This window comes from Corvus cornix, chromosome 7, assembly GCF_000738735.6.
Source record: "Corvus cornix cornix isolate S_Up_H32 chromosome 7, ASM73873v5, whole genome shotgun sequence".
NCBI lineage: Eukaryota > Metazoa > Chordata > Aves > Passeriformes > Corvidae > Corvus > Corvus cornix.
The window spans coordinates 32,529,023-32,549,290 of record NC_046337.1 but is presented as its reverse complement, the minus strand read 5'-3'; the positions used below and the strand labels follow the sequence as shown (position 1 = coordinate 32,549,290).

The following is a 20,268-nucleotide window of genomic DNA, read 5'->3' as shown; positions in this document are numbered from 1 at the left end:
CTCAGGGGAGACCTTATCGCTCTCTACAACCCCCTGACAGGAGGGTGCAGCCAGGAGCCCGGAGGGGGGAGGACTCTGCTCCCAAGGAATCGGTGACAGGACGAGAGGACACAGTCTTAAGCTGTGCCAGGGGAGGTTTAGGTTGGATCTTAGGCAAAGTTTCTCTCACAGAAAGGGTGATTAGACATTGGAACGGGCTGCTCAGGGAGATCGTGGAGTCACCGTCCCTGCAGGTGTTTCAGGAAAGACGGGACGTGGCACTCAGTGTCATGGTCTGGTTGACAAGGTGGTGTTGGGTCCCAGGTCGGACCCGACGACCTCGGAGGTCTTTTCCAGCCCAATCGATTCCGTGGTTCTGTGAATGTGATTCGGTGATTCCGTGGCTGCCAGCGTCAGAGCGAGGGCGATGTTGGGGTTACGCCGGGCAGCGCGGCCCCGGAACGCGCCCCGGAACGCGCCCCGGAACGCACTCCGGCACTGCCGGCGACAAGCGCCGCGCGCAACGCCAGCGCTGCCGCCTCGCAGGGACGACGTCCCCCGGCACCTCCGAGAGGTGGCCCCGCCCCGCCCCAGCCCCGCCCCGGCACGTCCGTGGGCGGGCGGGCGCTGCCGCCGCAGAGCCGCCGCCGGGGCCGCGGGTGCGGAGCGCTGCGCCGGCCTCCCGCAATATGCCTCCGCTGCCCTCGGGCTGCTCGCCATGCCGGGCTCCTGCGAGCGCCTCTCCGCGCTGCTCCCGGGGCTGGCGGCCGCGCTGCTGCCGCTGCTGGTGATGCTGATGCTGGGGCGGCCGCCCCCCGCCGCCGCCGCCACCCGCCCGCAGCAGCAGCGAGCGGCGCTGCCCGGGGGCGCCCCCGCCGCGGCACCAGGTACCGACCCCTCCCCTGCACCCACCTCCCCTGCGGGATGGCTCCGCTCTCCCCCGGGCTCTGCTCGCCCGGGGAACCCCGGCGTTTGCGCCGTGCGGGCAGCGGTCCCGGATTCGAAAATGAGCGGCTGTGGTTTGGCTGGAGCGGGATCCATGTTTGGAATCCGCGGGTGTGTGCGCGGCCGCGCCGGGATGTGGCCGGGATGGCCGGGAGCGCCCCGGGGAGCGGGCACTGACCTGCACGGGGGTGCGCCGTCGGGCGCCCGGAGCGCGGCCTTGGGTAGTGGGGCTCCAGGGATTCCTGTTGGCTGGCAGGAATCTCCACAGGGAGATAGCCGAGCGTCCATGGAATATAAATATATATGTCATAGACATGTATTTATTTCTGTGTATATTTGTATCACTTTAAAAATAAACCAGCTGATTCGTGTGCGAGCATCTTGAGCCTGTCAAATGCGTGATGGGGCTGATGAGCTCGTTAGTTTTTGCATCCCCTCTGCAGAATGGATGATACATTGCTTATCCAAGACCACGAAAATAATGTGCTTATTTCAACTTCAGGCCTTAGTTTTGCAGTCAAATATTTGAGGCTACCTCTTTGCAGAACCAGAGAAAATGATAAGGTGTCTGTACTGTCATCTCGTTTAAAAAAAATATGTGTATAGTCTGAAGTTTAGTGGCTCAAACGACGATAAACCCAGCATCAGTATTTTTCTTGACATACTGCCTTTCACCAAAGAATTTCAAGATGGTTTCAAACATGAATTATTTAAGACCTTTTAACACCAAGGCTCCTTTTTGGCATATCACTGGAGCATATGTTTCATTTTTAGCATATAGGCATGCTTCTGTTTCCAGTTGACTTCAGGAAGGTATAAAATGTGCTTAGTTTTAGGCAGATGGTTAATATTTTCCTGAATTGAAGCCAATTTACAAAGCTGCTGAAGTATATTTGTTAATTAGGAAAGCAAAGATATTAAATTACAGTATTTGCTTGCAACTTCAAGGTATAGAACAAGTAACTAGATTTGGTAGAATACGAACAGAGTCTTAAATTTTTCCTTATACACTCTTAAAATGCCCCAGTTTGCTCTTTAGGTCTTCTTTGTGGGGGTTTGTGTTTGTGTTTTTCATTATTTTCCAAACATTAAAACTGTAGCTAGCGTTTTGAAGAAAGACATTTGATGAACATCTTGGTCCTTGTTTTTCATTTTCACTGATGATTTTTCATTAGTTTGTTTCTTATCATACTTTTAGTAGAATATACCATTAATCACCATCAAACACCACTTAAAAGGCATTGGCAGCATTTCTGACTTGGGCAGTGAACATTTTGCTCATTAAAAATTGAGTGGCAAAAAAAAAAAAAAGGACCGTTTTTCTAATTCAATGATCCTCTTTGGTTTCAGGTATTGATTTCTTTTCAAGAAGCTCTGTTACCTTATCTCCTTCAGCCCTGGCCAAGGTCTTTGTTGGTATCTAACATTTTGATGCCTGTTCTGTTGGCTCGCTGTTGTTGTTGCAGACTCACGTGCCCAGTTCTTGCTGCTTTCTTTATTTGCGCATTTGGCATCATGGGTTCTGAGGTATGAGAGTCCGGAAAGTGTCTTCTAGTGCACAGCTTTCGTAATCAGTAGCAATTTCTGAATGTTAAAAATTTGAGTTGGTTGTCAGCATTTGTTTACGTTATGCTTAAATACAGTTAAAGATTTATTTCACTTGTTGGCTGGATTTCTAAATGATCTTGATTAATTTTTTCGTCTATAAAAACTGAAAAAAACCAATGGTGGACTTTGAAAAAGATAAGCTAATTACTGCTCTGAAACTTTACTTATTCTGAAGAAACTACTAAGCACCTTTGTTTTTCTGCATGGTATTTCAGTAAAGCATGTAAGTAATTTTTGCTTTATTGAAATTTTTGACATTTTTTAAAAGGAGAGTGTGACTCCAGATGTATATTTAATGGATACTAATGTCTTTTTATGTTAAATTATCATTTGATGGTTTACAGCTGACAGGTAGGCAGGATAAATGGCTGCTGCCTTTCCAGCAGAAGACTGGCAGCAGAGCAATCCCTCAGGGCAATGCTCTGGAGAGGCCGCTCCTGCAGCTGCAGGTCCTGCGCTGGGAACTGCCAGGCAAGCAGCGGCTTCTGCAAGTGAGGAGGAGTCTGGCTGAATTTAGGTTTGTGCAGTGTGTTTGTGATCCCAGTGCTGCTACAGCAAAGGAGGCTTATCCTCCCTGGCGAGGGAGGGTGCAGAGCTGGGGCTGGAGTTCACAACCTGCTGTCACTTGACGTTTGTTCCTGTATCGATGGCCCTGTTCTGTCGAAGCTCATTATACCGTTTTACAGATCAATTCCCTCCTGGATTAACTGACTTCTGCCAGTGTAATTATTGTGCTGTCTGAGGAGAGATGCTGAAGTCAGCACAGCTGTGTGTAGTGTCTGGGGTGCACACTCTGTGGTGACATGGAAGTGCAGTGGTGAGAAGGTAGTGGCACATCGTGACTGAGAAGGGTTTTTTGTTCATCTCTTTCTTTTCCCCTAGGAACAACAGCAAACTTACCACTGGCAAGAGAAATAAGTGAATTCTTTAACAAGGCAGAGAACACGTACAAGAGGCACCCAGTTCATGGAGTTATTCTGACTCGTCTCATCTAACAGATACAGGCATTCTTTGAAATTAAAAAAGAAAATTAAAAAATTGGAGAGAGAGAGAGAGAGAGACAGCCCTCTCTGGTTAGGGTGGTGATTGCTGGAGTGGAGAACCTGCCTTGGTTCTTTCTTATTCATAGTGATTTTTTGCATTTTCCGTGTGGCAGAAATCTGGGCTCTGGTGTGCAGTAGCAATTGAAGAGAAGCCGCTGGGAGCTTCAGATATTCATCATTGAGGTCAGCGGGCTTGAGGCCAGAATTCAGTGAATTATTCAGTCCTGGCTCAGATCCAGGCAAATCTGGTTTTCTTTTCTATTTTCCCTTTTCTTTATCTTTATTGAGGTGCGTTCTTTATGGGAGCTGAGGGTTATGTTCTTTAATTCTCATGAGACTTGGGATATCTTGATGTGGGGCATTGTTTTCTCTTTATAATGCAGATATTGTGCTATAAATAGAGCAGAGAGCACTAATTGAATAAGTGATAGTTATTTGCATCAGCTCTGTGGCAGATCTGACATGTACTGAATGAACAACATGCTTTGCAGAAAAAGCAGCTGTGTCAGTGGAAGCTGTCACTTTACATGGGGTGACATAACAGCATCTTCACGTTGGAGGTTTTTTTGCCATGTTGAGATGTTAAATTAGACTTGAAACATGTTTTAAAATAGGTGTTTTTTTCAAGTGTGGGTAGTCCCTGTACCTTTTGTAATCCCAGCATGAGCAAGAAAAACCTTGCCATGTTTTTTTTGTAGACCATGACCAATCTGTCCCGCAATCCAGAATTCAAGGAAAAAGGAGTTTATTTTGCTTTGGTATATTTCCTTTTTTTAGGCAGATGGCTTTGCATGAGATGGGGAGATTAGCTTGATTCTGTAGAGTGAAATTCAAAAGCTGTAGCAGCTAACAGTAGTGCTGAACAAAGGAGAGGGGGGAGTTGGAATTGCTGTGTGCATTTATTTGTTAATACACAAACCCCTGTTTGTAGAGACAGATGACATAAATACGTGATTGTTGACAAACCCAGAAGAAAATTAGAGATTACTTTTTTTACCTGCTGGAGACAAGTACACTGCCTGGATGCTGCTTGTGGAATTTGGTTCTGAGCCCATTTCTCAGTACTGTCTGCCTGCATGTGATGATGAGTGGCTGCCTAATGTGAAGCCGTGTTGTAGACAAGTCGTTTCCAGTTCAGACTTTTCTAAACTCTTTTGTATGTTGTCTTATTCTTCCTGACCATTCAAGAAGGAGAAAACTTCCTCATGCTTCCTTTTTATTTGAGGTACTGAAAGAGAAATATTTCTCCAAAACAACGATGTGTGGACTTACTGCTTTTTTAATTGTGGTGTTCCATGTTTTTTGCCGTAGAATATTTTTCCTAATGACTTGTAATTTTGTGCGTAGTTGATACTTAGGTATTTAGACTAGCATTTGGTTATCTCATTATGTTTATCTGGGTTTGAATTTGAGCAACAATACATAATAATGCACTTAAAAAAACCCAAGGTGTAGTGTGACTGGCTTTTTTGTCACTTGATGGAACAATCTTTATGGTTTACTGTCTCCAAAGTCACTGGATTGGGGATTAGTATGGCAGGATTAAATCCGGTTTTGTTTTGGAGCTTTTGTTGCAGTCAGATACCCCAAGAAAATGAGTGAGGAATTAAAAGCTGTGTGGGAGATTCTTTAGCATTCCAGTAAGGAAGGGAATTCAGTCATTTTCATGGCTCAGTGATTATGTAGGATACAGTTCCTGCTCAAGAAGCCAGGGCTGTCTGAGTAGAGACTTCTGATCAGAACTGGCATTATTTATTTTGTACAAGCAGCAGCACAACCCTCTTTTCCTGTAGATGCTGGAATGTAACTGGTGTCAGGGAAAAAGTTTCTTTTCAAGTTAGAAGTGTTACATGCACACCCCAGACAAAAGGTTTAGTGCAAGCAGCTAACTCCACCTATAGAAATAAGCTCAGAAAATGGCTTTTGATTTGCTGTTCATTTTTGCCAGGATTCCCAGCCTTTGGTATTTATAATAATGGCTTCTCAGCTAGGTGAGAAAGAATGCAAGACTTAGACTTGTCCTGATTTATTGGAGATGATGTTCTTAAGAGTCTGAGCTGTTCTAAGACTTAGTAATGCAACAAAATATCAGCAAGGGCATTAGGACACTGAGAGGGGATAAAGCATCCGCAGTTTGAAATGGGAATGAATAAGGAAAAAAGAAATATTCATAGATGCACCTGCTCCAGGATATAGGTCACTCAGTTGCTAATACAGGAAAAAGTGGAGTTTGGGGTTTGTCGTGGTAAAGCACACATGAAAAAAATATGTGCTGTGTTTTTATTTCAGGAAGAGAATCTGCATAAACGTACTGAGGAGTTCTGAAGAGTACGAGATCTCTCCTGAGCTGAAAGCTTGCTTTTGTTGAAGCCTGTAATACTTTATACAGCATCATGCTCTATACTTCAGAAAGCTAGATTTCAAGAAACTTGTCTTGATGGTAGCTTTCATTATAAAGAACTGAGAGAGACAATGTGTTTTAGCATCCATGGAATCAGGGCCCATGGTTACATGGTCAGAAGTGGCAGGAAACAAGGGATAAATGATGGCAGGAACTGACACCTATTGCAAGGTGGTAGTTTTTGCAGTTCTTATTTGTTTTGCTAAAGTTTGCTTCTTGTCAGTCTGTTGGCAGAAAGTACACCATCAAAGGCCAATTGCTATGCAAAAACATTCACAGAATTACTATCAGGCTGAGAAAAAGGCAGGTTGAGAATTTGGAATGCAGCTGCTATCTGGGTCACTGGGGATCTGTAGCATGCTTTCTCTGTGAACTAGCTCAGTAGATGAAGTCTTTGAAGACACGGGCAAAGATCTGAGAGGAAAGTTTATTCAAAATAAACTTAATTCTTGGTGTGTCAGACTTAGCAAAACAGCACAGGTTACTTTGTTGTCTTGAACGTTGCATATTTTTATATCACTGTATCCTTCTGTAATGAATAGGGACTTGAGGCACAATGTGACAGAGTAAATGTGTCCTCTTTATTACTCCTGATGCTGTGTCTCATTCCTAATTCATAGATTTTTGCATCTGGGGTGCTGTAGGAGCACCCAGGTTCTGTGATCAACAATTTCCCTTGAACCATCAGAGCTAGTGTACTCTCAAATAACTCTTCTGTGCTTAGTAGGTTGAAACCAGCAGGTCTAGCTCCTCCTGCCTAATCCTGGCTTGCCAGGGGTGTCCCAGCACAGCTCCTGAGTACTCCTAGCCTCCACCTTCCACACATGGCCTCAGGAAGTTGTATTCAACAGGCTGCAAAGCAGCTGTTACATTTCTTGCTTTGCTTCTCTGGCACTAGTTGTAGCAGAAAACACGAGGTTTGAGAACACTTTCCCTGCTAGCACACGTTTGAGGGGAGGATGTGAGTGTGCTCAGCTTCACAATCAGCAGTAGGGAAATATATTTGCTGAGAGAACCTGTGCTAGGGAATTCGGGGTTAGAAAGTTGAAGAGAATGAATTCGTCTTGCAGAGGTCCTTAAGCCCAGTGTTCAGTAGGGCAGATTTTACTCAAGATGTACTCAGTTGGAATAGGCATTCCAGATCCATTCAGTAGCAGAGCTGGGTTCCTGGGAAGGGGCAGTCTTTCCAAACTCTGAGCCTGCAGCACAGAGCACGTGCTGCTGCATCCCCACCACATCTCCCTTTCACAGCTACCACAGACACACGCTGTACGGAGGGTAATCTTTGTGCAGTTTGCTGCCCTGTCATTTTGGGGGGATTTGGGTGAGGAAGGGATGACTCTTAGATCTTCCATATGAGAGAGCACACATGGACTGTAGTGTGAACAGGTTCTTGTGACTAGAGCAGCATCAACAAGGATGGTCCTGTGTGTGGAGGACCCTCCAAAGCACCACGTACCTTAACACAGCTTCTCAGGCAGAATGCAGAGCAAATGTGTGGCACCAGCAGTTCTCTCCAGTAAAAAATCATATGCTGTGAACTTCACAAGCAGCTGTCAGTAGTTTGTAGAGGATGTGGAAAAAGCCTCCTCGTGTCTCAGGTTGAGCAGCTGCCCTAAATTTGGAAATTACTCTGCGTGCCCTCTGACTGTAAGCACATTGTGTGCATTCTTGTAAACACCATAGTGACAGGTCTGCAGCTCATGACACTTGCATGGCATCATCCTGGTGATGTGTGGCGTTGTCTGGTGTAGCTCCTGGAAGCCACCCTGTGTGCCCTGCTGGGGTGGGCAGGCCTGGGAGTGATGTTCTTGCCTGTCTGTGTGTGCATAAGCCCCCTAAGTCTCACCAAGGGCACACATGAACCCTTATTCTTTCCCCTCAGTTTCTTGTCCTTCTTTATCTTGCCTGATTATGCTTCATCACATGGACTCATAGAGAGTCTCTGCTGTCTGAAAGAAATCAGACTTCAGGGCACAATTGTCACAATGTGGAAATGAGACTATTGAAGGAGATGGGTTACAGGGTCAGTTCCTCCTGCTGGACTTCCCACATGACCCTTTCTCTGGCATTCCACATTTAGTGTTGATAGTGCCAGGTACCTGAGAAACTGCAGTTCTACCGAGGGAAGAGGCAAGAGGTAGCCTCTCATTGAGATCACATGAAATAAATTATGGCTTGTGGTGGGTTAAAGAGCAAAAAAAAATTTTGTCCCTCTACCTTCTGATATTCCCTGTCCCATTTTGAAAAATCTTGTGGTTTTGGTGTGGGTCTTACCTGAACCACTGGCAGCTATAGCAAGTTAAGCTGCATGACAGCTGTGGTGGGGAATGTTGGGGGTTTTTGTGTGTGTTAAACATGATGCAGTGCTTGTAGGTGTGAGTGTGAGGCACATATTGAGCTGTGTGCATTAGGAGGTCATGAAGCAGAAGAACAGAGAGAATCTCAGAGCCACTTCAACATGTCCCCTGCACACTGTGGTTGAAAGCCATTATTGATGTGACCACTGCACCCCAAAAGTGCTCTCAGGTGTGTGGAGTTCCATTCGATTAATGAGGGCTTCAGCCTGTGCCTCTGAGTGTTGGCTTGGATGCTTTTACTAAACACAGTGTGGTTATAGGCAGATTAACTGGAGCACTAACTCATTATGATGCAGCTTATTTTGGAGGAAAGAGCTGAATTTAGGTGGGTTTTGTTTGTTTGGGTGTTTTTGTTCATGTGTTTCAGTGTGGTTCCTAATAGTTCATCTGCTTCTTCTGAAATGTTTTCTTGTATTTCACTTACTTTTATTTTTTTTATTTCTCATGAATCTTTTACCCGTATTCAACGCTTGAACTTTCCCACTGGAGTGTGCATGTAGCTTTCAGGGTTTGTGTTGTAGGTTATTTTAGTTTCAGATCTGAGCAACCCTTTCATTACTCAAACTGATTTTAGTTTCAGAATCATTGGTATTACTGTTTTCATTTACTGCAAGTGTTATTGAGTAAGGCCATGCAAGATGAAGTATATCTTTTCACCCTATTTCCATAATGAAGCATGGAATTTGCATCAGGTTGTGAGCCCCAGATTATCATAGGATGGTGTACTCCTGGCAAAACTTTCAGACAGATTTGCTAAATGTATTAAGATTAGCAGCTGAAATAAACCAATCAAGTGAAGATGATACTTGTTGGTTTTATTTTCTGTGACTTGAGAGTAACTGAGGATCTGGAATCGCGTGGGTGTTCAGGCTGGAGGGGCCATCAGAGGCATTCTTAAAGCAGGGTTGGCTCTGAATTCAGACCCAGGAGCTCTTTCCTGCCAGGCCATGAAAGGCTTCAAGATTGGGGAACGTCTCTGGGCAACCTATTCCAATGATTGTTTATCCTTAGAGAGAAAAGAAAATCCCTCAGGTCCAGTCAGATCCTTCCCTGCAGTTGGTGGCTGTTGCCCTTCATTACCCTGCCCTGCATTTCGACAGAGCACTTGGCCCTTTATCCCTGGTAAACACCTGGGTGTGGGAAGGCTGTTGTGTAGGGCCCCCAAAGCCTTTCCTTTGCGAGCTTAAACAAGGCTCAGGTCTTTCATGTGCTTTCCCCTAATGCATGCAGATTGGAACAAAGTGGAGTTACACCCTCTGCTGCAGATTTGGGGCTGTTTCATAAATATGCATATAGTTGGCTCAGTCTGCTGAGATAGATAGCAGTGTGTAGCATGGTTATGAAACTTGGCAAGACACCAAATCTATTATTATTAATGACTCTCCATGGGCAAGGCTTCCAAAGGAAACCGATAGGAACATTCTCATGGAAGTTATTTTCTGTGAGGTAGCAAATCTGGTTGATGATTTGTATGTGCTAATGTGAGCTAAACTGGAGAGAAGGTCAGTGGTGTCAAGATATTTGAAAATATTGGCCATTTTGCTGGGATGAAGAAGGACATGCTTGCCCTCTCCACCTATTATAGAATCTAATGGAATTATAAAAAGTTTTTCATGTAATTGTGGAAAACATTTTTCCTCTGTTTTGAAGCATTTCATTAAGTGACTGAACAGGAGCAATGAGTGGTTTTATGTTGGGTAAATGCAGGATTTCAGTAGATTTTGGAACAATAAAAGCTGTTAATAACATGAATTGTGGCTTGTGATAAATATCACAGGAGCTTATTCCATTGTTTCTGGGAGCAAAGGAGAAAACTTACTCTCACTGGGCTGCAGTAGAGATTTTCTTTGGATTACAGACCACTGATGTTGGGAAAATCCTCTAATTAAATTCAGCAGAATAGAGACCCAGCAAAACATTTGTGAGATCCTGCATAGTTGGGGTGCAGCATTGGGCAAAAGAATATGTCATGCCTGTTTGCCTCTTAATTAGTTGTCAGGTTCCTTTCCCCCCTTTTGTGTTTTTATTGGGTGTTTCTTCTTAAGCACAGTAGAGAAAACCTGTCCCTCAACAACTTTGCTGGATTCTTCAGCATTCCATGGAGCAGATTGTCCCAGCAATACTTAAGTGCATTTGTTTCCCCCCAGTCCAGCTGGCACAATCTCAGAGGTGCTGAATGAATCTTGAGTATTTGGGGGGAAGAAGAAAGTGTTTACTGCCCCATTTTTAGCCTCGGTGTCAATAAAACCATTTCCATCGTCCTAGAAAGGTTTCCATGGTGCTAAGTTGTTTTCCAATTACTCCCTACAGGACTTGGGCCAGTTGCTGAGAAGGGAGAACTTGTTTTGTGCTGGAGACAACACAGCTGGGGCTTCAGCTGGCTCCTGGAGCACTTCATCCAGTGAGGAGCTGTAGCCAGGCAGTAATGATTCCGAGCAGCAGTGGCTGAATCATTAATGTGCTCAGCACTGACACTTACCTGGATGGCATCCATGGGTGCAGAGCAGTTACATTACTGTGGTGCAGTCTTGACTCCATTGTTTTGCTTTAGCCTGTGATCTGCTTTGACAGAACTTCCTCTTTTTTGAAACTTTTTTAAACTCTGAGGAATAAGACTTAAAATAAGTAGGAATCTGCAGTAATTTTTCTAGTACCTGATGTTGTATTCATTGTTATTTTGTGATTTTTGATAATTCACTTTATGAAACTCAACTTTAATAAAAATTTCTATATGAAAGAGACTGTAGCTTGTTGGGTACTCTTGTTTTGTTGCTGCAATATGGATTTCCTAATTCTTGTAATAAAAAATTCCCATTCCACATGTACAGAGGTACCCTTAGGAAATGTTGTCCTGCAAACTTTAAATTCTATTTTCTCCATACATGCCTTTATACCGTGGCCTTCTTCCAAGGGATTAGAGAATCTTTTCCTGCAGGTTAAAGATAAATATTTGTAATGTTCCAGCAATGTCTTTCTTGAAGGAGTAGTATGAGATTTTGCAGCTTTAGGGGAAGAAAAGTATTTCCAGACAGGAGTAGTGACCAGTGTGTTATTGAAAAATATCTCTGAATGGAACAGTAGTTGTCCTTTGCAATTAGTGAGTAACATGCCCTGATGTTTGAATTTCTGCTTTGTGGGGTGCATTATGCCATGGAGTCTGTGGATGCGTATCTGTCTTAGGGTTTCACAGCATTAAATGTCATGTTTGAACAGGTGCTGCTTTGTTTTCCTGTGGTTTTATTTCCTCCTTCTGTCAAATTACGGGGTTGTCAAATCAAGGAAATTGCACAGTTTTTTTTCAGCTTATTCCAGTCACAAGCCACCACTAGGAATTTCACAAGACAAACCCTGTACCTGACCCATTAAGATAAAAAAAATGAGATGATTCATGCTGCAAGGATACTGGAATATTCTTTCTGTCCAAGTGTATTGACTGTTAGAGGGCAGGTTTGACAAATCATTAGATTTGTCTATAAGAAATGGTCTCATTTTGTCAAGATGCTGCTGCTGACTGATTTATTTTTGCTGTTTAAATGATGGAGGTTTAATTGTAAAGTCCCTGAGTGGGAAATGTATGTTTTTGGCTTATCCTCTAATAGGCACTTCCCTGTTTTTCTTGAAGGTGTGTAATATAATGTGGGGTTTAAGACAGCATATTTAAAATAGAGTATTATGAAGATTTTAATATTTCCCTTCCTACCTTTTTTCTCCAATATTCTGTAACAAAGTGTCAATTTTTAATATTTTCATTCTGTGAACTCTAATGCAAGGTAAAATGATACTGGCAGTGATTTAAAAAAAAATGAAAGAGCAGCATTACAGGCTTAGTATTAGCCAGTAAGTAAACTGAAATGAAAAAAATAGCCTTATAATGGCCTCTTAAATGTCTGGGCAAAGCTGTTTTATTTTGTACGTTTCAAGAGCTCTTGCTAGCACTTAGTTGCTCATTTTAATCTCTTTCACTTGCAAATTTATCTTAATTTGAAAGATTAGTTTTATTTAAGATTTTATTCTTGTAATATTAATAATTTATCTCACTTATCTCAAATTACAGAAGACGATATTTAAAATAAATGACTCCTAAATAATGAAGCTCTGCAGACTGCAGCGTTTCATCTTGTCTGCTGCCTATCTCCCTTGCCCCAGGAAGGTGAATTTCTGCTTCAGTGTTCCATAGTAACCACAGCTCTGAGAACCAGGGTGGCTGATTCAACAAAATAGCAGCAAATCAAAATGCAAAGTTGCTATGGTAATTGTGATTCTCATAGGTTTATTGTGTCCTGCGAGTTCTCATGTTCTGTCTAGGGTGATGAAGCAGTCTGATTTTAATTTGTGAAGAAAGCATCTAATGGTGAAAAAAACATCTTGCAGCTCCTTACCAAATGAGCACCCTGCAGCAGTATATGCTATGCACTTAATATTATTCCAGTGAATTTTGTTAAATGACATATGTATGCCATGCAGTGTTTAAAGGAATACAGGAAAAAAAATCCCATCTAACCTTCATGGCTGCTTTCCTGTATGAATTTCATGGCTCTCGCTTAGGTAGCCCATAAAAATATAGAATGGGGAATTTTCTTTCTATTTTCTATATCTTCCCAGGAGCACTTCAAAGTGCTTGGGAGTGTGTTCCCACTGGATAGGAGACTGAGTCGTTAGCAGCTTTATGGATTAGACTGATGACATTCTGCTGCAGTTCTTACAAGCAGGATCATTCCAGGAAGGTGTTCATTGATTATGCAGCAGTAATCATTAGGGATACAGCCTATGATCATCTGGTTTATTTTATTGATTTTGCAGGACCTTAATTTCATCAATATTTGGTTCCTATCAACATTTGTGGAATGATTGTCATGCTTATGCAGTTTATGCATCTGGTCTGAGATCTTGGGTGGAAGTGTAACCACTTCTAATGGTAGAACACAGCTGTTGGTTGTAGGAAAGAGTTATTTTTGTTTATTTATTCATTCAAATAACTCATCAGATCCATCCTCTCTTATATACAACAGATCTTCGGTTGAAAAAGCTGATAATTTGCCTATGCAATAGTACAGATTTTGGATACTGTGGCCATCCAGACTATAAAGTAATCCAAACCTATTAAAATAATTGCAAGCATTAAAAATTTGCTTTTTTTTTTTTTTTTTTTTTTTTTTGAAATGTGGGGTTTTGTCATTTTTTTTTTTTTTAAATATGAAGTCAAGGTAGTGCTGCAATCAGTACCTGTACAAGTGTGTCATGGAATGAGATGGATGGGAATTTAATGTCTGTTGGGAAGTACCAGGAGTGTCTAAAGTCTTTCTCATGTGTGAAAAATTACCTTATACTGGGCAAATATCACATCAAAATGTGGCAGCTCAAGTTTGCTAGAGTTGCATATTGGCCACATTTAGTCCTGATTAAATTTCATCGTTCCTTTAAGTTGCTTCTGAATTTGGAGGAACTGATTTCAAAAGTTGTGGGGAGAGCAGTTCATTGGTTTACACTGACATAATGCTTATTGACTACTTTGGAAATTCTTTCAGTGCCTACGTACTAATGAGGCATAAATTAATATTTTTCAACAAATATTTGAGGATAGGATTTCTATTAAGAATGTTTTGCAGTTTTCTTTATCTCTCTTCAAAAAACAAACCTCCTTTTCCTCTTGTTTGCTTAAGATTTGTATTTACATATGCACACACATCCATAAAAAATATAAACCTGTGAAGTATGTTGGTTTAAAAGGTAAATAATTATTCTGTTAAAGTGAAAGAAAATAATTATTCTGCTGAAGTGAAATGAAATTGTTGTCAGTAAATAAATGCAACTAATAATCTTTTTTCTGAAAGCATCAGTAAAATGCAGTGTTAATTCTATGTAAAAAGTGGTGCCAAGTCCATGAATACTTTTGCTGGGAAAAAATGGACAAGGTATGACTGAGGTAAGTATTCTATTTCTTTAGTGTGTTGGGGTTTTTTCTTTATTTATTTACTTTTGTTTCCTATCAAAATCCCTTCTAGAAGTTAAAAATGCTTTGTTCTTATTAGTGTAACACGTAACACTTGCTCCAGTGTGTCAGTAGACAGACAGCTTCTCCATACTGTCTGAGACAGTTTTATTATAATATGAAACTACATTTGGGCTCTGTTTTGAACTAAATTAATAGTTAGTCTTTGACCTACTAATTTATTTAGAATCTTGAAGTTTTCTCTGGATCATGCTAATTTCCCAGAGGCAAATCCCTGGCAGTTTTTTAGTCTACTAGATTAGAAGTGTCCCTTTAAAGTGCTCATCCTGATGGGTTCAATTCAATGCATTTAATTTCATGTAATACATTCACCACTCTTTTTAATGTGAGGCTTGCAAAAACCCTCGTCTTTAGAAAAGTATTGGTCTTTTTTCACGATCAGTGCTCTCACTGGCTAAAATCTTACAGGGACTCATCATCACAGAGATTACTCCAGGATGGATTGAATTGTGGGAGGAAGGAGACTGAGCAGAGCTCTGTGAAGGAAAGAGGACAATATAGAAGGCAAGGGGAAATAGGAAGTGGGAAAGGGAGTTTTCAGAACACGATGAATGTGTAGAAATCAGATGTATTTTTTTTGAGATGACGGCAGATTGTTGGGTTTACATCTCTTCCTGCATTTTTAGTTTGTTCAGCTCTTAGCAGACATATCCAGTTGTTTCAAGAGATGCAGCCCCTCCTTGATGTGGCACTGAGGAGTCAGAGTAGCATGTGAAATGTGTTCTTAGGCTCTATTTTTAATTTTCCCAGTAAGGTGGGAGGAAGTGCCACCTGAATACTGTAGTGTGTGCTGAAATGATGCATATATTGACATGAATGAGCTTCTAGTAAATAATTTCCATTTCCTCTTAACCCATGTACAGATGCTTGACAGTTCTGGCACTGTGGTCTGTGCCTATCACAGCCATGCTGGTGAAATAAGGAAGTGTTTCTCTGTAACTGAAATAAAGCATTATTTGAAGCAAATGTAAAAGAATCTGTTTGAAAAGCTCTCAGTCAGACTATAATTGTTCTTTTTCCAGCAAAAGCTCACTTGAGCTTCTGATGTGTGACAAAGCTTAGGTAACAGTGTGTTAAATTTTTTAAAATTTCTAATCTGTTACAGTTTTTCTTGACTGTGAAGCACCAGCTTGGTGGAGACACCTAGATCTGACTAGATTGGGTTAAACTGCCTCCTGTAAATGACTGTAACAGGCACTGCTTGGTCCCCCCAGGATCTAGCCTTAGCTCCCTCATAATTGAGATTTTGTTGATGCCTTCTGTGGAAATTGGTTGACCAGAAATAGGGCAGTGGGAATACTGTGGTGTCCTACTTTCCCAGACCCTGTTTTGCTGCTTTGTCCTTGGAAATTGGTGATGTGTTCTGTGTCCCTGAAGAGATGTTTGCCAAAGCTCTTCGTTTAAATATACATCCTAATGTTTGATTTTGCATTAAAATATTTTGAGGGAGTGCAGAGCTACAGAACTGTGCTGTATAGATTATGTGGATTGGCTGTTCGTATGCAACTGCAGCAAATGCTGATTAGCTCTGTGCTTCGGTTTATTTAATTTTTACAATATCTTTGTATTGTCTAAAAGCAGTTTTCTGTAAGTGTCTGTAGCTGAACTGTGGTGACCAGCACCCCTGACATGGAGCAGTAAAACATCAATATCTTTTCTCCAAAGGGCATTTCAAGGAGCAGCCTGTACTTGCTTTAAATTTAGAGCCATAATGCTGCCGTTTTGCCTAAAGATCAACCTAAATAAGGCAATTTTTAGCAACTGCTGCAGTCTGTGTCTGTCCTTATGTACCCCTGTTCTTTATCATTCATTCTGGGGTTAGTGTTGGGTCCCTGGCTGGAAAGTTCTAACTCCCCGAGGGATTCTGGAGAGGGGTGGTGCAAACTTAACCTCCTGCTAAGTGCGAGAGTGAAACTGTCAGTAGTTGTCAACTTCCAAGTATTTTCTTTTTACAGCCAAGTGGAATGATTATATTTGTTGTGTGTGTTGTTCTTATCTAAATCTAAGGTTCTCTTTTCCTGAGAAATTGATTTTTACAGCTGGTTAGGTATTTGCTGAATTTTCTCAGACCTTTTGTGAACAGGGTGAGCTTCTTTGCTTCTCAGTTCAGTCATAGGTTGTTGAAAATAAAATACGCAGATTGTACTTACAACTAATTTATAAAGACAAAGTTAAAATTTCACAGGGCAAAACACTTGTGGTGTATTTTTTATTTTAGCAGAAGTCCTGTTCCATTTTAGGGAGGAAAAATAATGTTCTCCTATTTAGTTTCCGCTATTGTTTTAAATCAGAGGAGCAGCATATAAAACATCCTTATAAAGAATCATGTAATTAGTTTCTAAATGAGATATCCTGATACCAATTTGGAATAGATAGAATGATTTGTGTAGAGTTAGAAAGATCTTTATGCATGTATATGCCCATTGGTACTAGGGTCTATAAATTACTGTGTGGAGTATGACAGGATAAAAGAACACTGATAGCTAACAAATGAAGCCCACATTTGGTTGTAGAGGTTATTAATTAGATTTGCAGGTTATTTGATAGCTATGAGAAGCATAATTGAAAACCAGCCAGAGAGCTCACCCCAGTGCCTGACAATAACTCTCACAGTACACCCATAAAACTGTTATAGGAGTTTAGGGGTCACCTATTATGTCATTTTAATGCACTGTGCAAGGCAGAAAATTCAGTCCTGTGTCAGTGCTTTGTATCTTGCTCCAGAACAAAGGTACTCACAGATGGATGGTGAGCTGTGGGGAGGGGGCTTGGTCCAGCACTAAATCACCCCATAGCCCTCTGGTGCTGCCGCAACTCCCCTTCATGTATGTGGATTTTTAATGAACTGAAGGTGCAGTAGGCTTTTACTTTTTCAATCTATGCTTTTGTAGTTTGTCACTGCTATTACTGTAGTTCTAAGGAAATTCTGAGAAGTAACGATTGGTGTTTGTGGGCAGGAGGATGGCTTTTATATGACCTTTTTTTACTGAAGCCAGATGTGTGTTGGCTGTCTAGATTATATGTTTCATTGATTTCCACCCCCATGGCAATATCCATTGCAATACTGGATGTGTAGTAAAACCCCGTATTTTTATTACACATTTTTTCTTTACACATCAGTGCACCTTTCATATCCCTAATTGTGTTAAGCCAAAAAATACGGTGCTTCATGAATGTAAAAGATGGGAAAAGGGTTGTTCAGTCAGCTAAGACCAAGAAAATGGCACAGCCCAGGTTTTCTCTGGCTGGGTAGCAGGGAGCCTGGTGTAGGCAGTTGCCATAAAACTCTTATCAGTGTGTGCCTTTTCTGGCATGGGTTTAAACATCTCTGGGCAAGGGTGAGAGGAGTCCCCTCTGAAAGACGGAACTAATGAATGATTTAATTGTAGTTACTGTTCATCCCATAAGGTAATTGCTTAACTGGGTAGTTGTCTGTGTGTTTGAGATGAGTAACTGCCTCCTTCCAGGTACAGAACCTCTTTGGCTATAGGAATTTGGTGATAAATAGGGAAAGGGACTTAGGACTGGGTTGCAGAATGTGTAGGAATTCTTCCTGGGCAGTGCCCTGTGTGTGTGTTTTCACCACCATATCAGTTAATGATATGTGTAGTTTGGCATATATTGGTGCCTGTAAGGGCCCGGCCTTGACCATGGTAATTAAATCTCACAATAATGGTAACCAGATGACATGCTTATGTGCAGGTCAGAATTAAGAACAAATTACATGGACCATAACTGAGATTTTTTGCACTGGTACATTTGTACCCAGCTTGCAATTCCAAGCCATTCTTTGGCTTAATTCTGTGATACGATTTCTGAGTTAGGCCAGTGACGTGAAGCCAAATTCTTCTAATTCAGGCATTAGATGTTTCTCAAAGAAATGAGGCGTCATTTTACTGACCAGGACATTTCTGAAGGAGCTAAATATGGTAGAAGGCCTTGTTCCCCTTTGTCTGAATAACTGCTGTGTTTCTATGAAGGTTTATCCGAAACATTTTAATGCTGTGGGAGCTGGCATTTCCAGTGGACCTGCCAAGAGAGGAATCCCTTCCTCCGAGGCAGCACAAATCAAATTAGCAAGGACTGAGTTCTTTCTTCTAATTGTGGGAGTTCTGTCAAATCTGTTTAATACTGAGATACAGCTGACCCACTTGTGTTTGGCACGTGTCATTGACCAGAAAAAAGCACAAGGTTCATCCATTGTTTAAGTTTGCAGCTTTGCTTTTGTTAAAAAGTTAACCAACCATTCATTTTTTTATGTGAATTTTTTTTCAGTATATTTTATTGTGATTAAAATATCCTACTGCAGTTTTGATCATAGTTGAGACTTAAAAGTGTCCTTAAAGACTTGTAAATCAAGATATTTATAAAAAGGAAAAGAAAGACAATATTTTCTTTGCAAATTAGGTGTCTTGGATGTTACTATGACATTGTTAATAACTGAATGCCATTAAATCTGTGATAAATTTGCACAATAAATGGATGTGAGGCTTGTGGGGGGGTTGGTTTGAGGAGGGAGCTGGTCGTGGGATGTCAAGCTTGGAAAGATATAGATCAGTGCTGTAGGACCAGAACTACAAACTCTGAGCTCTAGGGCCATGGGATTGTTGTGCTCTTAACTGGGCTGCAACAACTGGTCTCCAAAACTATGGTGAACATGGCTGTGTGAGTAAAAAATTGTTGTTACTGTTGGATTCTGGCTTTTTTTCACTTGGATTTTTAACACGTTATTATTTCACAAGCATTTGGATAGAGGCATAATGATGTGTCCTCATGTCTTCTGTTCTGTTACTGTTGAGGAGTGGAAAGGTTAATTTTTTAAAAAAGTCTCTCCAAAACCATTGCACCAGAGTTGCAAGTGACTTGTTGGCAGGGTATATTCTAGTTGATATCACCAAATCCAAGTGCAGGCAGGGCATGACTCCCTGCCGAGCAGGAGACGACTTCTTGCCAGGAAGACTTGTTTTAGCGCAAAAGAAAGGCCAAAGGCACTGAGAGCCAGGGGTTGAGTCTCCTTTAATCTGTGTCTGGATATTCAGGGCTGTGAGGTGAGCACTCCTCTCTGGAGTAGCTGCTGCCTGTGTGTGACAGTCACATAGGTGGGGACTCTTCCAAAGCTGCCACTGGAGAGCCTTGTCTCAGCAACCCCCCTGGGATTTCAATCCGCATTTCCAGCCTCGCGTCTGCATCTCCTCAACACCCCTTCAGGCAGAGTATCACTTTTGGGAAATGCTGTGGCAATTTCTATACCCATAGGAGAAGGAAGTAATCAAAGTTCAGCATGGCTAAAAACAGCCAATGATATTTGTCAGTTCACCATGAGAGAGTGAAAATAGCACAGTTTTCTACAGTTTTACAGTCTTTTTTTTTTTTTTTTTGGGAACCCAAAGATTCTAAGAAAGTGGGGTTTAATATGGCTGTGACTGAAGGAGATGAGAGGAAGAAATAGTTTTGCACAGAACAACCTTTGAATTTACCAACAGCTGGAGGAGAGCTGTGGCATTTGCCCTCACTCCTGTATTTTCTTGTTAGGCTTTTTGTCAGCAGGAAATGGAAAATACTCATTGAAAGTATGGAATGATTGAAAGAATGTCTCTTTCTGAGTACATTTTAGGTTTTAATTTTTTATGACTTATTTCAGCTGTTAAAACTCGGCTCTTTTTCTCCTGACTTGATTCCAGCTGTTAAAATACCACTTTATAACAGGCATTTCTGGTATTGCTCCTTACTGGCATGAGCTTGAATTTTTTACTGCTGAATTTTGTACTTTTAAATACCATTTCATTATATACTTCTGACTTCCAAATGATTTCTGGATAATAATATTGTACACAGCCTGTTTCCTCTCCTCTGTAGCCTTTTAACTAGTCATTGGCCAGGGGCAAATGACCTGTTTTTCAAGTTTTGGCAGCCACTGGAATG

The 20,268-nt window shown here is 41.6% G+C and overlaps 1 protein-coding gene across 1 annotated transcript in view; it reads left to right on the top strand.

The window, feature by feature from the left end:
- The first annotated feature begins 613 nt into the window (after window positions 1-613).
- FAM171B (family with sequence similarity 171 member B) overlaps window positions 614-20,268 on the top strand; it is a 31,935-nt gene continuing 12,280 nt past the window's right edge. Inside the window, exon 1 of the mRNA XM_039555284.1 lies at window positions 614-866. Within this exon, the coding sequence (XP_039411218.1) occupies window positions 698-866 (169 nt within the window). The 5' untranslated portion in view covers window positions 614-697. The remainder of the gene's footprint in view (window positions 867-20,268) is intronic.